The 18913-nt window shown below is 29.0% G+C and overlaps 1 protein-coding gene across 1 annotated transcript; it reads left to right on the top strand.

Moving 5' to 3' along the window:
• The first annotated feature begins 381 nt into the window (after positions 1-381).
• On the top strand, positions 382-3923 carry LOC120088659 (lipoxygenase 2, chloroplastic-like). The gene is made up of 9 exons (XM_039046073.1): positions 382-535; positions 643-920; positions 1091-1349; positions 1452-1760; positions 1847-1932; positions 2037-2147; positions 2229-2530; positions 2605-2871; positions 2950-3923. Exons 1-9 carry the CDS (start codon positions 433-435, stop codon positions 3701-3703), a joined length of 2469 nt encoding a protein of 822 aa, XP_038902001.1. The 5' UTR covers positions 382-432; the 3' UTR covers positions 3704-3923.
• Positions 3924-18913: the final 14990 nt, after the last annotated feature.

Genomic DNA, 18913 nt, shown 5'->3' with positions numbered 1-18913 from the left:
ATAATAGTTTATCGCAGATAGATTGTAATATTTTGCTATTATTTATAAATATTTTCAACTGTTTTATCATTTAAAATAATTTTCTAATATTTATTAATGATTTCATAATACTAACCAACAATAACTAAAACAAATAAAAATAGTTTTTAACATATATACATATATATATATATATATTTTTTTTTTAATATATATAACAGTAAGTTGTGGCAGTGAAGAATGATGAAGGGTGTACCATTTTGATTTAAGAATATAATAATGCCTCATCCTATCCACTAATTGATTAAGAAAAGAGAAATGATTTTCGTTTAATCGAAAATGGTTCACCCATGAGTGTATAAATATGGTTATGATGTGCATTGGTAATAAGCATCTGGAAAGAGTTTGGGTTTTGTTCCATATCCATTATAACGTCCGGAAGGTCAGGAAAAGATGGGTCTTACTGTAGTTGTTACTGTGACTCCCAAAATAAATGAAGATTTTCCTTGGGTCGAAATCATCTATCTCAAGTTTGCTAGCGTCGAACTGGATTCGGGTTAGTCTTCATTCTCTTTATTTTATAATATGTATATATATTTCTTCTACCGTAACATATTGATCACATATGTATGTAAATGGATTCTTTGATGTGTACACACACAGATGAACAGCAAAAGAAATTTATCGAATGTGAGGCGCAACTACAGCATGATGAATCGGGGAACGAGTACAAGAAGTACATAGGCGAAATTGAAGTTCCAGAAAATTTTGGGGAAATTGGAGCAGTGATTGTTGGATTGCAAGATGGAGTGAATGAGAGGTTTATCGACAACATTTCTATTGTGGACCAAACACCTGAGAACTCAATTACGTTCAGTTGTAAATCATGGGTGCAACCCAAATGTCTTATTGACCAGCGGAGGATCTTCTTTTCCACTAAGGTTGGTTTGTTTGTTTGTTTGCCATGATATGATTGATAATGTACAAGCACTCTAATAATTGAGTTATGCTGATTTTGGCAGTTTGGCTTAGTTCATTATATAAATTAATTAAGAGGATTAATAGTAAAAAATATTGTCACACTAATTAGTAATTGAATATGGGGATGCAGTCCTATTTGCCAGGAAGCACACCAGCAGGACTAGTAAAGCTGAGAACAGAGGACCTTGCGAATTTGAGAGGCCAAAAAGCAGATGGAACAGTAGATACGAATGAGCGTAAGGCATTCGAAAGGATTTATGATTATGATGTCTACAACGACCTTGGAGATCCCGATAGTTCAGAGATATTGAAAAGGCCTGTTCTTGGTGGTTCAAACCAGTACCCATATCCTCGACGTTGCAGAACTGGTCGTCCTCATTGTAGAACAGGTTTCTTTTGTAACCCCTTTAATTACTTTCTTGTTTAATTCTACACTAAGATGTTGAGAAGTAATTAATATTTATGGGATGCATTTGGTACAATGGTTTTAGATCCATCCTCAGAGCAAAGGAGTACAGAAATGTTTTATGTTCCACGGGATGAAGAATTCTCGGAGGTGAAGCAACATTATTTCCCAATTAGTAAACCAGAGAGCAAGAATTTGTTGGAAAAAGTTTCTTTCTCTGACCTCCCTCAAATTGATTCAATGTTTCGAGATGGCATTAAAATGCGTTCCATTGCTTCCGAAATTCTTCAATTTGATATACAATCCATAGTTTCCCCTGATCAACCTGCCCTTAATTTATCAGATGATGTGCCCAGTACCCTTCTTCAATTTCCACCACCAGAGTCCTACAGGAGTATGTTTATGTGACTTTCAAAATGCATATAACAACACTAACTTGCATTTACCTCATGCAAAAACCTTTTTGTTTTATTATTTCAGGAGACAGATACAATTGGCTCAGTGATACTGAATTTGCAAGACAAACGCTTGCTGGTCTAAATCCTTACTCTATACAGCTAGTCAAAGTAAATGACAAACTCAACAATCAATCAATCACTAATAATTTTATAATTAATACGATATATCTCTAATTAACCACGTAACTTAATTATTGTCCCAATAAATTCAGAGTTTGCCATTTATGAGTGAGCTTGACCCTGTGGATTATGGACCCAGAGAATCAGCATTCACTCCCCTACGAGTTCAAGAATTACTCGGAAGTTCCATCACAGTTGACCAGGTAAATTAAATTAATCCAATGTAGTAATTTAGTAAATTAGAGAGGTATATATATATATATAAGTTTTGTGAGTTTGTGCAGGCAATAGCACAAAAGAAATTGTTCGTACTGGATTACCATGATACTTTAATGGAGTACGTAAAGAAAGTAAGAAACATTAATGAGACAACACTATATGGATCAAGGACATTGTTCTTCCTAAAGCCAGATGACACTTTGATGCCGTTGGGTATTGAGTTGACTCGGCCTCCAATGGATGAAAAACCCCAATGGAAACAAGTTTTCACACCCAGCTCTGAGTCCACAAATGTATGGCTGTGGAGGCTTGCGAAAGCCCATGTTCTTTCTCATGACTCTTGCATTCATCAGCTTGTAATTCACTGGTATGTACATCTACATATATATGTGTGTGTATGTGTGTAGTTATTCATTATCAAATGTAACAATTATTATGCAGGCTTAGAGCTCACGCTTGCATGGAGCCATATGCCATTGCCACAAATAGGCAATTAAGTACGATGCACCCAATCTATAGACTATTGCATCCTCATTTTCGATATAATATGCGCATAAATGCAAATGCTCGTGCAACCCTCATCAATGCCGGGGGCATCATTGAGAGCACATTTTCTGCTGCATCTTACTCCATGGAAATTAGTTCTAGGGTGTACAAGAAGGAATGGCGATTTGATGAACAAGCACTCCCTGAGGACTTAATTCGCAGGTATAATTAATATTATTTAAGATGACAAATAAAGATTAATAATATAATTAGTGATATAGTATGTTTTCTAAAACTTAGGGGAATGGCAAAAAGGAAGGAAGATGCACCACTTGGTATTGAGTTGGTTATCAAAGACTACCCTTTTGCGAATGATGGTCTCATCTTATGGGACGCCCTGTTGAAATGGGTGAAAGAATATGTGAGCCACTATTATGGAGATGATGAGAATGCAATAATGAATGATAACGAGTTACAAGCTTGGTGGAGAGAAGTCCAAGAAAAAGGGCATCCAGATAAAATGGAAGGATGGCCTATGCTAAGAACCCGAGACGATCTCATTAAGATTGTGTCAACCATAGCATGGGTAGGAAGTGGGCACCACGCGTCTGTCAACTTCATTCAATATGCGTATGCAGGCCATATTCCCAATCGGCCCAGTATTGCAAGGAAAAATATGCTCACAGAGGACTCTCACCAACTTCCTGACGAATTTATAGAGCAACCTGAAAATGAGTTGGTTAAGCTCTTCCCTTCAGTTGATCAGACTTTATTAGTGACGAAGACCATGGTTTTGTTGTCGGCTCATTCTCCTGATGAGGAATACATTGGGGATGCTATAGAGCCAGCCTGGGATTTGGAACCTTCCATACGTGAGGCCTTCGAAAGGTTTAAACAGAGTTTGAATGATCTAGAAAAGCATATCGGCGACAGTAATAAGAATAGTAAGTTGAAGAATAGGCATGGAGCTGGGGTTATGCCTTACGATGTTTTGAAACCACGTTCAGAGCCTGGGATCACTGGAAGAGGAGTTCCATACAGCGTTTCCATTTAAACATACCGCCTACAACTCTCCATATTTTCCTCCCATTCCTCCTACCAATAATAAGGATATTTCCATTTTGTTTGTCTTTCTTCTTGCTTTTCTTTTTTTAAAAATTAAAACATGTCGCTCTATTTTAAGTGTGTGTTTCCTTTTAATTATTTTGTGTCTCATTTACGTCAAGTATACTATTATTCCATGTTTTTAATCATAAAATAAACCAAGAAGGAAATGTTTTTCTTCTTGACATATTTTCATTCGTCTTGATGTAGCTGAACTGAATATATATATATATATATATATATTTTGAAGGTCTCACTTTTCTCTCCATAAAAGAAAAAAAAAGTGCTCACATTAGAAATTTTTTTTTGAGCATCACCATATTAGAAAAAAAAAAATCATATATAGGTGGTGTTAATCTGTTAAATTTGTGAAAATCAACAACACTCATACTTGAAAAGTCCCTACCTAAGATAAAATCAGATGGAGCATGAGTTGAGAAAAACTTATGTCACACTCCACTCCATGCTGCTAGCAAATATTTACTTTAAAAATTCTAGAAATTAAAAATTTCGGTAGAGTTTTTCCTAAAACTTGGGTAATCTACTCCTAAAAGGAAAATGCACTCCCAATTAATTTGTTCCCAACTCTAACTCCACCATCAAGTTCAAGTGTGTCTTACCACACGCTCATTGATACGATTCATATCACACCATTTGAAACAAATTCATAAAAACTAAGAGAAACATACAAGTTTTTGTTTACTAAATATTTAAAATTAAGGCTAACTACAATATTTACAAGTCAAATAATAGCAATATATTTACATATGCAATACCATGTGGTCTAACTAGAACTAATGGCACACTTCAACTCTAATAGGCCTCTCAAAACCTCAATTACTATTTGGTGGGAAATTTTAACAAGATGATGAGATAAAAATCACAGTGAGTTAAGAAAATAATTTCATATTCTCAAATGAAATTCAAAACTCTGTAAAACGATGTGAATCATGAGCAATTTCAAAACTTGATGGAGTCTTTGACGGTTAAATCACCAATAATATATGCCATAAATGAAGCAAAATGGGAAGAATCTGAATTTACATTTCGATTTTGCCCAATCCAAATATATGCCAATAATACCCTTTGTTCAATACTTATTTAAATCTACTGCTTACGATAAAACACAACCTTTCACCCAAAAATTGCTACCCTTTGTTTAATAGTTAGTTATATAAATCTATTTAAACTCACCCATTAAAATCTTTCCAGTACAGGAGATCTTTCCAACTCTTTACGACAAAACAACTTTTCACCCAAAGAAAACCTCTTTCGCATGTAGGTTTATTTTCATCTTTCATTTCATTTCTTTGTCTTAATTTGGTACTAATTAGAGTGATTGATATTATTTTTATTCTCGTCTTCATTATTTACTTCGTGTGTAGGTGAGATTATTTTTCTTCTCATCTTCATATTTGCTTGGTGTGTGGAATAGGGTAATTTAGACATACTAGAATATTTTAGCCATGACGTCTAAGGGTACGTTGGTCCAGTACAAAATATTCATTTTTTAATCCCTATGTCCCACCATGGTAATCTACTAATTAACCCAATCAACTTTTGTTCTAAACTACCGAAGTTAGTTTGATTTTGAGATTATTTATGTTTATAAGAATTTATGTTCTTCACTGACTATCTAAACAACTTTTTGTTAGTTTTTTTTGGTTAAGATTTAAGTATATACATACTATATATATAGATGAATGAGGATACATTTGAGAAAATTTTGGAAGGGAGTAGATATGGTGGAAGGAATTAGAATATAATCTTCCTAATTTTTAGTTTTTAGAATTTCATTATAATTTAACTATCGTATTCATCATTCATTTACGTGAATATTTTACCTTTGTTATTTATAACATATTTTTTTTGGTATAATTAATACAAAGTCTGTTAAAATTATTTTTAACTTTTCTCAAATTAGTGCAATTAAATAACCTTATAATATTTTTTCGCTTTTTAGTGTTGTATTACTTATTTATAACTTCATTACTAAATAATGAAAAAAATATTTTGATGGAAGGTTTTATATTAAAACAAATTAAAATAGTAAACAAACACTCTTTGTTTGTTTACTTATTTATTAAAGATAAGAAGAAATTCGTATAAATAATAACAATTAAAAAATTGTAGACAATAAATATAGACATAAACATTAAAAACATACTTTCGAGATTTGGGGCAAAAAATAATTTTGTTTTGTTTCTTATTTTAAAACTTTGATTGAAATATTTATTTTATATTAAAGATAAACATAATACCGAAATATTGATAAAAATCATATTTAATAATAACAACATTTGGTTCTTTTTTCAAAAGTAATAATTTTTGCACAATCTTAATATATAAAAATTAAAAAATATTTGAAAAAAAAAAAACTACCTCAGTTATCTTTAAGTATCCACACAATTATGTGTTAAACAAAGGGTTATCGTACGCTCTAACTTTCTTGGGGAAGTTTTTATAATGTATTTTTTAAGTATATAATTCATCTTTAGTTATATTGAGCACTTAATTTTCTGAAAAAAGTTTTTATACCATTTTTGTTGAAAGGTTTTAAAGTATAATTAAAACGGATTTAATGAAAATAGGAAGGAAATTCAATGAATAATAATAATAATGAGCATAAGGTTTTATTAGACAAAACTTTACCATATAAATTATTAAATTTGGATTTCATAAAACTTGCAGACCAAAAGAGAAAAAAAAAACATTTTTTAATAACTCTGAATGAAAATCTATTTTACAATTCTAAATATATATAACACGTGATATCTTTTCATGAAAACAATGCTCACATAATATGTACCTATGGCATGAATAAACATTTTCTTTAAAAAAACAAATACACTTTTTAGTTACTTTAAGATTTCAGGTATGTATTATTTTACACTCTCTTAAATAAGTTTATTTACGAGAGAATTTATTCTTTTTTTTCCATTTAAAATTGTTATAAAATCCAATGTTTGTCTTCTCTTTAAACAATTACAACATTTTTATAAGAGGTCTCCGCTAAAAGAATCTAAAATAAATTTCATCCTTTCATAGAGTGGCTTCAATAGTAGATGTATAAAAACATTTATATATATTATAATACCAAAATAGTTAACATATTTATTCGATATTTAATTACTAACAAAAAAATTTCTTTGTAGTATATAGAACATTTTGTATGAAAGTACCATAGTATGAAAATATGAAGTATAATTGTTACATTAGAACCTTCAAAAGTTTATAGTAATCAAACCAAATTTATATAATATTCATTTATTACATCCTAAAAATACCATATATTTTAAAGTTAATTAAAACTATAAACTTTCACATGCACTATTAAAAGGGATTATGGGGACAAACATTTGATTTCCCTTTTTGTCTCATTTAGTTGATGACTACGGAATTATATAATGTAATTACACATTAAAATTATTACATAAAAAAATATTGTCCCTATTTTATTATGTAATTCATGTTAAAAAAAAGGATTTTTTTTATAATAAAAATCACACTTTATCCCTATAACATAATATTCACAATAAAGAAGAAAAAAATTGAAAAAGAATCACATTTTATCTTTAAAATCTCAAATTCTAGTTAAATTAAAAAAATAGATTGTCCCTATTTTTGGCCAGTTAAATAATGGTATTTTTTAAAAAAGAAGCACATTTTATCCTTCTATATCTCATGCTATATCACGTTAATATAATTTATGAAATCAAATTTTTTCGGTAAATAGTTAAATTCAACCTATCATTTTCATCGAGTATATTCTCTCCTTTTTCTTTCTTTTTTTTTTCCTCCCAAGAATTTTGTTAGTATATATATATATATATATTATAACATATTTCTTTCTCTTCTTCTTTAAGAATATATTAATAGTTATGTTTTAGGTATCACTTCTAGGTCTAGAAAATTAAAAAGAAAAAAAAAATTATATAATTATATAGTATCCACAGTTATAAAATTTCAGTCGAAATCTCAAATTTCTGATTTTAACCACTTCGAAATTCAATATAGGAAAATTGTTAATTTTCCCCCATTCTTGAAATTTTTATAGTAATTAGACTCGATGGAATTTTTTCAAGGTTTATAGTGTTGTCTTGATTGCACGAATTGTATAGTTTCACACATCAATATATAATTTAATCTCAAAATTGAATTGATATAAGTTTTATTTTTTACAATCCAAAGCTTTCATTTTCAAGAAACCAAAATTGAGAAAAATAATAACATATATTTATTTTAATTTCATTAAAACATTTTCCACTACTTTTTAAGATCATTTAACCTCAAAATTGGATTGACATAAATTTTATTTTTTTTACCATCTAAAGCTTTCATTTTTAAGAAAATAAATTTGAAAAAAAGAATAACATATATTTACTTTTAATTTCTTTCAAAACTTTTTCCATTGAATTTTCACATCATTTCACTTTAAAATTTAATTGATGTGAGTTTTGTTTCTTTTATCATCTAAAGTTTTCATTTCTAAGAAAAACTTAGAAAAAAATAATATTTTGATAAAATTTTGTAATTATTTTTCCATTTTTCTAAATTTCTGCTTTTGATCGACATTTACACAAATATTCACATTATACCTCTAAATATTGCCTTACTTTATAGAAATGATGATTAGAAATAGTTAAATATAGTCTAATTAAGTCACAATCAAAATTTCATTAACTAATTATAACAAATTTCATCAACTTCCATCAAGTTTTCCGAAATTTCTATGGATATCGATATTTTCATAAAATCAGAACCTCAATATTTCTATATATTTCGAACCTTACTATCTAAACCTAAAATCTAAAAAAGAGTTTTAAAAAAATTAAAAGACACACAATAAAATTCTAAATCGCGTTAAAAGGGAAAAAGTAAAATTTAAGAAACACTTTAAGTTAGGTTAAAAAGAAAAAAAAAAATTAAAAACACCAATGAAAATAAACATAAAAAATAAAAAAAAAATCTATATATTATCTAAATCTGAAATATAAAATGGTAGATGAAAAATATAAAAAATACAATTAAACTCTAGATAACATTAAAATGAAAAAAACACATAAATCACATTAAAAAAAATTAAAAGTAATGTGTTTACTATCTAAAATCTAATCTTCTAATCTAAAATATAAAAAAATGTTATAAGAAAAGGCCTATGAAAAAAATATATCTATCTATATACTATGAAAATCACTATAAAAAAAATAACTTCTTTTTTATAAAAATCTAAATTTAGATTTTATCTATAATTTTATGTTATCTACAAAACCATAGATGAAAATCTCATTTGACCTCAAAATAATAAAAATTGACATTAAATAAATTTTTAAAAAATAAAAGAGAAAAAAAATATATACTATCTAAATCTAAAATATAAAAGGGGAGATGAAAAATTTTTTAAGAAAAAACGAAATAAAACGCTAAATCACGTTAAAAGGAAAAATAAAGTTAAGAAAAAATTTAAATCATGTTAAAAAGAAAAAAAAAATTAAAACATCTCAAAATCATACTAAGAAAATAAACATAATAAATAAAAATATCTATATATACTAATTAAATCTATAAAAAAATCTATTTACTATCTAAATCTAACCTTCTAAAATCTAAAAACGACTATGAAAAAAATATTTATCTATATACTATAAAAAATCACATTTTTTTAATATAAAAATCTAGATTTAGATTCTATCTATACTCTCATGTTATCTAAAAAAAATCATGGATGAAAGTATCATTTTATCTAAAATATAATAATTAACATTAAATAAATAAATAAATCTATTTACTACTAAATCTACATAACAACGTTGTGGCACTACACCATTTTCTGTGAAGGGTGTCGTGCCCTAGCGCTATAGGGCGCCACGACGCTCTTGCCTGAGGACGCTTCAGAATACTTGTATTACTCGAGATCCCACACATATAAATATTTAAACACATTAAATATAATAAATGGGCAAGATTAAAGGCGGTAAGATAGTACATTTTTTGTGCTATCAAAACTTGAAATAATTAAAAACATATAGAAATTTCGTAAAGCTCTTGAAAACATAATCATAAGTAGGTAAAAGTTATCACCAGATCTCTGAGTAAACTTAACACGCACAGCAGAGCAATCTTTGTCATACTATGTCTCGAGTAGTCTCCAATACATAGCAGAGGAAGTCTCTATCATACTATGTCTCGAGTAGTCTACTGAATACTCTCAAGATGCATAGTACAGAAAATTCTGTCATATGTGCATACAGAGTAACCTCCAAAAGGCAAAGCTGAAGGGAAAACCATTGAAGATTTTCACAGCGGAAAGTGGAGATCGATCTCAATTTTGTATTTCACAGAATTTACAAAGTTAAAGAATTAAGAAGAAGAAAAGATTATGCATTAAAACTAAATTTACAGCATGCTTTTCAAAAGGTAAAAAAGGCTAGAGAAGAAAGACTTACCTTTTGAAGAACAAATTCTTCACGAACTTCCTCGAATGGATCACGATCTCTTCTTCCAATTGGGACAACACCACAAATGGAGCCTCCTGTATTCTCTAAGGTTGAGCATTGACAGGAGTTGTGGACTCTGGCTTTGATTTGGAAGAGGGAATGAGAAGATTTTTAAGAGAACCTTTCTCTGTGATTTTTGTGCAGAGAATAGTTCTCCAGGAATCCAAGGAGAAAGATGAAGAATGACCACGCATTCCACAACTCCCACACACTACACTTATCGGTTGAGAGAATTAGAGAAGGGAGTTGTAACTTCCTCATTTTAATTAAAATAATATTAATTTAATTAAAAATAAATTAATAATAATTATAATTATACATATAATAACAACCTTATTATATGTATATAAACTATATATTATATCCCATATAACACATAATTTATAGTTACATATTGTAATAAATACAATATAACTTATAGATTTATTTTCTCTCAACCATACATGACATTTAATATAAATCACATTTATACTAAATTCACTTATACGAATCTCATTCATATAGTTTGAATCATATTCAAATTCCTCTCATATTACCTTATATCATAATGTATCAAATACATGATATTAATTATATCACATATATAATTAATTTTATTAATTGTATCATATATAATTAATTTCCTACTTCAAATTAATCCAAAATTAATTATCAATTAAAACCCTATTGAACTATAGAGGGGACCTTATGGAGATGTAGATTGATGCTCCAATGGTACTTGAATAATTAATTAAAATCTTTAATTAAATTACCCAACTTCTATTAACTGTTGGTTATTTCACTAAAGACCGAGAGTTGCACTCTTCACACTACAGATATATTTCTGTGTAACATTGCGATGACTCTTCACAAATTGTTTATAAGTACAGCTGTGCTAAAAATTACCGTTTTGCCCCTATAGTTACATCTAACTTTTTAAGTATCATTGATTCCTTTAATGAACAATAAGTTATAGTCCAACTATGACCAAGTCCCACTCGGGCCAAGAGAGGGTGTGGTCACTATGTTTAAGTCCGCTCTTAAGAGAGCAATGTATCTACTTATTCGACATTTAGGAAGGAGTGAATATCGTCTTATGTAGCCGTGTTCCTAGCTCCCCAGTCAAAGGAATCCCAAAATGGTAGGCTTGAATTGGCAATCTAGCTACTCTCACCCATACAAATCAAAAAACCGTCTTCATGAGCAGGAGTTCACTACTCTCAGGATCCAGGTCATGTCACATATGGTCATTCTAGTGAAATGTAAGTCCCTATTATTAACGGCGATATAATGAATTTTTGAAAAATATATTTTTTTTCTAAGTCATTCCAAATATACCCGTAGTTCAATTATAATAATATATTTTTTAAATACACTTTATCTTTCTTTTAATTCTTTTTTTATTTGGAGTGTTTTTAATTATTATTATTATTGATCCAGGTCATGTCAAATATGGTCATCATAGTGAAATGTAAGTCTCTGTTATTAACGACGTTAGAATGAATTTTTTAAAAATATTTTTCTAAGTCATTCCAAACAGACCCATAGTTTAATTATAATATTATTTTTTAAAAAATTACACTTTATCTTTCTTCTAATTCTTTTTTCATTTGGAGTTTTTTCTTTTTAATTATTATTATTGATTAGATTATCGTTTTTAATTCTCTCTCTTCCTTTTGTTTATATATTTTCTTTATTTTAGGAAATTTAATTAATTGATTTTCTTCTATTTCTCGTAAATCGACCATTACAAGAAACATTCTCTACATGCTTCTTTTCGTATTATTATTACTACTACTACGAATATTATTATTATATAGACACATTTTTTTTATATATATAAAAATTTAGTAGTAAGGAGGGTTGAAAAGTAAATTGGATTAGATTTTTGTGTAAAATAATAGTAATTTTGACTGCAACTGTAAAATTAAGTATATTTATTCAGGCTATTTGTATAGCAAACCGTTATTAAATTAGTTAAAGTGACAAAAATCTGTATGAAATTTTATTTCTAAACTAGTAAAATCAAAATATCAAATTGTTAAAACAACAAATTAAATAAAATTATAATTTTAGTCAAATCTCTATTTCAAAATTCAAAAAAAGAAATATTTTTCTAGATTTTTTAGTTTATTTAAAAAATTGACTATATTAAAATAATTAAGATGAAAAATTTAAGGGCTAGTTGCATAAATAGAATTTAAACCCAAAATAATAGAATAATGGTACAAGGATAAAATAATTGCATATATAGATCAAAAAATGGTAAAAGACTAAAAAACCCATGTCTAGCCACAATTTTTTTCGCTTCTTCCCGGTTTTCTCAAATTAAAAGCTATCACTGATAGTTGCTATCAGCGATATCTTTCAATTTTAGAAAAATTAATACAACCTTGAAATATTAACTATTAATTTGCTATTAATTATTATTAGCTATCATTGATTCACTTTCATCAATTGGAATCAACGTTGAAATATTACTACTTAAGGCTATCAGTGGCTATCAACGATAGATTTATAAATAGTGATCAACTTTGAAAGAAGACCAACAACTTTGATTACCATAGTAGTTATCACTAATAATCATTTATCATGGCTATCACTTGATAGCAACTATCAGTCGTTATCACTTATAGACTTTCATCAATTAGAATCAACCTTGAAATATTAACACTTAATGCTATCAATGATAGATTTCTATAACTGGTTATCACCTTTGAAAGAAACTTGATATATAGATATCACTTAAGTTTTATCACCGATATCACTAACATCACTCATATTGTGGTTATCAATGATAGCTTCTTTCATTGATAACATCACTAATAAGATGCTATTAATGATCTCACTGATATCATGCTATCAGGGATAGTTCTCTATCATCGATAACGTGCTATCAGTGGTAGCTTCTATCACTGATAACGTGCTATCGAGTAGCTTCTATCATCGATAACATGTTATTAGTATTAGCTTTTATCACTGGTAACATGCTAGTAGTAGTAGCTTCTATCAATCATAGCCACTGAACATCTTTTTGCCCATTTCTTGTCCTTCCCAAACATTTATATGTCTCTTTTCTTTTCGATGATAGCTTCTACCACTGATAAACATGCTATTAGTGAAACTTCTAGGCATTCCACTTACATTTTAGTTCAAGATTCAACTTTATTAATTAAATTCACTAAGTTGGCTATCAATGATAGATTTCTATAAGTGGCTATTAACTATGAAAATATAATCAAAGATTAAGGTATCAATGATAGCAAATATTAGTGGCTATCACTGATAGACTTTCATTTGATATTTATATTTATTATTTGTTATAATAATCAAACCTGATGATTGACTTGTTGGTGTTAAGTCACTTATGAATTGAGTACTTTCAAGTTCTACGTACGGAACTCAACCTCATAATTCTTGTGAAAAAAAGGGGAAGAAGAAAAAATTCGAATAAAGGAAAGAAAAAATTTAAAAATAAGAGAAAGAGAAGAAGCGGAAATTGAAAAAAAAGAAAGAAAATTAAATAGAAAAAATGAAGCAAAAAATCGGACAAATGAAAGAAAAACTAAAAAAAGAAAAAGAAATGGACAAAGCAAAAAATCAAAGAAAGAAAAAAAATAATAAAAAAAGATAAGGGAAGAAGCAAAAATCGGAGAAAGAGAAGAAAACAAAAATTTAAAAAAAAAAAAAATAAGCAAGAACTGAAGAAAGAAAATAAAAATAAAAAAAGAATAAACAAAAACCAAAGAAAGAAAATAAAATAAAATAAAAAAGAAAAAAAAGAAAGGAAAAAAGAAAGAAATGAAAGAAAATAAAAAGTAAAGGAAAGAAAAAGAAATGGAAAAAGAAGAACATGAAGAAAATAAAAAATAAAGGAAAGAAACAAAAATCGGATAAAGGAAAGAATAAAATAAAAAAAATGGGGAAGAAGCAAAGACTGAGAAAGAAAATAAAATTAAAAAAAATGAAAAGGGGTGGGGAAGAAGCAAAAATCGAAGAAGAAAAAGAAAATAAAAAGACTAAAAAAAGGTGTACAACATGATTAGATAAGCGAGGGCGAAATTGAAAATTAAAAAAAAATTTAAAGATTGACTAGTGAACTTATCAATATTTGTAAATATTTTAAAGATGTAATATATTAATAGATTTTTTCCCTTATTCTATTATGTATTACAAATATCCAAAATTTAAACTAATTCGAAATCTAACTACAGATTAAATACAAGAATATATTTCACGAACTCAAAATTTATAAATCTACACCATTTCAAACATTGACTTCTTAAATATAGACTTTCAAAACCTACACTCTAAACACAATTTTTTTAATCCCAAGCTATGTAAATCTCCCACCCTAACCTCTATGACTTAACATTTCCGGGCTTAAGATTCTAAATCTGTGCCATTTTTAATCCCCTTAGCTTCACACATATACAAAGGATTCACTTGAATCCAACACAAATTTAAGCCTGATCAGTATATTTTTTTAAACTTTTGTTTAAACCTAAATCTGTAGACATTGGCCTAAAAAGGTGATTTTTACTTCTTTTAACTTCTTTATTTTGAGCCAACCCCTAATAAGAATACACACAAGATCAATAAAATTTCTTCAACCATAGGAAGAAATCCATGAGAAGTTTTAGAACCAAAAGAATGGAACCCATAAAACTAATTTAAGGCTTTTCATTTTTCCAACTCCTCAAAAGAAAATTTGCTTGCCTAGTTAAAACCATTGCCTATGAATGAAGCCTATTTCCATTCTCCTGCTTGTTATTTCCCCTAAAAATAGCACACTTTTTTTTTTTAAAAAAAACTTATTATCCCTCAATACTCAAAAAGATAAAGTCGACCGAAACAAAGGCAATACTCAAAATATATTATTTTAAAAAAAGTACAAGTGAATAGAGTGTGATTGCAATTATTAATTATTATATATGACGGTTCATTTGGCTTTGTTTTTCTTTTGTTTTGTTTTGTTTTGTTTTGTTTTTTTTTTTTTTTGTCAACCTATTTTGCAAAATAAAAACAAAAATGTTGTCAGTGTAATTTCCCTTCAAATAGATTGGTCTATTGCGTTCATATTTAGATCATCGGTCCATGATGTTAAGGCAACCCACTAATAATTGTTTTTTTCTTTATTAATACTGTAAAAGCCCAAGGCCCAATTTATAAAGGCTCTTTTTTCACGGGCTGAGATTCTTCTTCTAGAACTCCATTCTTTTATCACTATTAAGAAGTTATTTAATGGTATTCGATGTTTTCATTCTTTAATAACAAAGTATAAGATTTTCTCTTGCATGTTCATGACTTTTCTTTCTCGCAAAAGATTTTTTGGTATTTTTTCCATTATGAGTGACGGCACTGAGGACTCTTCATCTCAAATCTTCAATCTAGGTAATAAAATCTATATTATCAAATTTAGTGATGATAATTTTCTTTCTATGGTGGTCCTAGATATCTAAGAAGGACATGACTTGAAACACTTTCTCGAAGATGATCCACGGCCAAAATACAAAGCTATTGGTGTTTTGACTTCGAGTACGCCGAAATACAAAGCTACTGGTGCTTCGACTTCGAGTATTAAATCAACATCGTTAGCCAGAGCGATTATAGATCCTGAATATAATGTATGGAAACGACAAAATCATTTAATTTCATCTTGGCTTCTTGTATCTGTGGCCGAAGATATTTTGAATCAAATGATAAATGACAAAACAACCAAAGAAATTTGGTCTACTTTACAAATATTTTTTCTGCAAGGAGTATTGCTCAATCGATGCAATTCAAAATTAAACTTCAGACTATTAAGAAAGGATCTATGCTGCTTAAAAATTATTTATTAAAAATTTAGCAATATGTTGATGCATTAGCATCTGTGGTAAGTCGGTTTCCGAAGATGATCATATAGTTTACATTCTTTTTGGTTTAGGCTCTGAGTATGAGTCTATGGTTTCTGTAATTTCGGCACGTATTGACTCTCCATCTATAATGAGATGTTACTTTTCTTTTGCTTAATTAGGAGGTACGAATAGAGAGTAAGATTGTTAGCTCCAAAAGTTATGTACCTTTAATTAACCTGGCTTCTAATCAAAATTCCGAGCACGAAGGAGACATATCTTCTTCCTCGAGACAAAATGGTCAATCTTATCAGGGTAATCAGACTCAGAGAGACCGAGGAGGAGGTTGTGGAAATAAAGGACAATCGGGCAATTGGCATACTCGGAAGTAACCTCAATGGAAAATCTACACCAAATTTGGATATACTGTTAAACAATGCTACTTTCGCTACATACCATCTTACAATAATCCACATCTTCCAGGTTTTTCTTTCCCTAATTCTTCTAATTATGTTCATCCTTCTGGAACTCCACAGATGGCAGCCATGGTGGCCTCTCATGATCTAAATTTTGATAATAATTGGTATTTGGATTTTGGTGCTACCTATCATATGATTTATAACTTCAATAATTTGTCTAATGGATCTGAGTATGGAGGAGGAAGTCAAGTGCATGTAGCAAATGGTTCAGGTTTGTCTAGTCTTTATTATGGTTCTGCTCATTCCTTCTTCGAAATCTCATAAAACTCTTGTTCATAAAAATCTTCTTCATGTCCTTCTTCATGTACCTTCTATAACAAAAAACTTGATTAGTGTTTGTCAATTAGCTCGTGATAGTCATGTACTTTTTAAGTTTCATCCCAAATTTTGTTATATGAAAGATCAAGTTACTGGCCATATTCTACTCCAGAGGACACTCCATGAAGAACATTATCGATTCAATCTCTCATATTTCTGGTCTTCTAGTTATTCTACCGATACTAATACTAATGCTACCAAAGTAGATGTGTTGAATACTGATTTCCTAGTTATTTTTTTTGGTACTATGGATATTTGGCATAGGCATTTAGGCCATCCTCATGTTTTTTAGTTAAATCTGTGCTTCAATCTGTCAAATATCTTACTATCAATATAAATAAATTGAGTTTTTATGATGCTTGTGCTTTAGGTAAACATCATTCCCCCCTTTTCTTCATTCTACTACTATGTATACTAATCTTCTACAACTTATTGCGTGTGATTTATGGGGTCTAACACATAGTTAGTCTCGAAATGGATTTTAGTATTATGTTCTATGGATGTGTGCAGTTGTTATACTTGGATATATTTTTTGCAATTCAAATCAGATGCCTTCTCTGCTTTCATTAAATTAAAAAACATTGTAGAGAAAAATTTTCAATGTTCTATTCTAAGGTTGCAAATTGACAGGGGTGGGGAGTTTAAAACATTTACCTTTTCTTAACTCAAAATGGCATAGAACATCGTGTTACACGTCCTCACACATCACAACAAAATGGGATAATAGAGAGGAAGCATAGACATATTATGGACATGAGTTTAGCTCTTGTCTCAAGCTTCTTTTCTTTTGACATTTGAGATGAGGCTTTTACAACTACTGTTTACTTGAGTAATACATTTTCTACCCCTGTTCTTAACAATACTAGTTCTTTGGAGAAGTTATTTGTCCAACCTAATTATAATTCATCGAAAACTTTTGGGTGCAAGTGATTTCCTTGCCTATAGCCTTACAACTCACATAAACTTTCTCCTTGGTCTTAAACCATATACATTCATTGGCTATAGTAATTCTCACAAAGGTTATAAGTGTCTTGATGCTAATGGTTGTCTCTTCATATCCAGACATATTCTATTTGATGAATCTTGTTTTTCTTTTGCTTCTTTATCTAAGAAAGTATCCCATTCTATTGATACTACATTGCTACCTCTTATTTCTTCTACGTTACCTCATAACCATAATGAAGATAGACATATTACTGTTCCAGTTACTGATAATCTTGACCATTTGAATTCTACTAATGTATATCATTTAGAAACAAATGCTCTTGAATTTACTTCAAAAGTCAATGCTCAACCTTCTGCTCCCTCTACTGCCCCTATTTCTATGACAGCTTCTATTGTCTCCACTCATCCAATGATGACTCGAGGTAAAAGTACACTATAACAAAAAAGGGTTTTCATGATTCTAAAAAAATGTCATAAGCACTTTTCGTTTTTTTAGTCCTTGAATCCACCATCAAAGAAAGTGTATAGATGACACATGAAAAATCAATCATAATTAGTTGTTTCATGACTTTCCAATTCAGTCAACAATAAACATTTATTGACATTACCTATCATGGTAACGTTTTCTATTATAATTTTTTTATTGTCAATAAATGGCTCAAAAGTTGATAAACATATACCTTGACATTAAAAATTTGTCACATAAACATTATTATTGACATATTTATAATGTCAATAATGCCTTAATTGTGCCATTATCGAAATGTCATTGAATTATGTTAATTGATACTTATTTATAGTCATTGCAATTTGATTGGTGATAGTATTCCAATGTCCCATAACTATATCTCATGACATTTGTGAAATGTCAAAAAAAGGCTCTTAATGATAGATAACTATTTGTTTCGTACCTATTATTACACCAATAATTTCTTCAATTTTCACACTAAAAATGTACGTAAACATAAATATGAACTTTCATATATAACAATAGAATTTGTAAGGTTAATACAATAAAACTATATCCAATGAAACTAGTAACCAAACTTTGTTTAAGTTATTTACAAATCTAGTAATTACAATTAAAGTGTTGGCATTATCATAA

This window comes from Benincasa hispida, chromosome 10, assembly GCF_009727055.1.
Source record: "Benincasa hispida cultivar B227 chromosome 10, ASM972705v1, whole genome shotgun sequence".
In the NCBI taxonomy this organism is placed as follows: Eukaryota; Viridiplantae; Streptophyta; class Magnoliopsida; order Cucurbitales; family Cucurbitaceae; genus Benincasa; species Benincasa hispida.
The sequence above is the reverse complement of the archived record's forward strand: the minus strand, read 5'-3'. Positions and strand labels throughout refer to the sequence as shown.

Coding starts and splice junctions, on each gene's coding strand:
- LOC120088659 (XM_039046073.1), top strand. CDS start 433: ATGGGTCTTACTGTAGTTGTTACTGTGACTCCCAAAATAAATGAAGAT. Junction 921..1,090: donor GGATCTTCTTTTCCACTAAG/GTTGGTTTGTTT, acceptor ATGGGGATGCAG/TCCTATTTGCCAGGAAGCAC. Junction 1,933..2,036: donor ACTCTATACAGCTAGTCAAA/GTAAATGACAAA, acceptor CAATAAATTCAG/AGTTTGCCATTTATGAGTGA.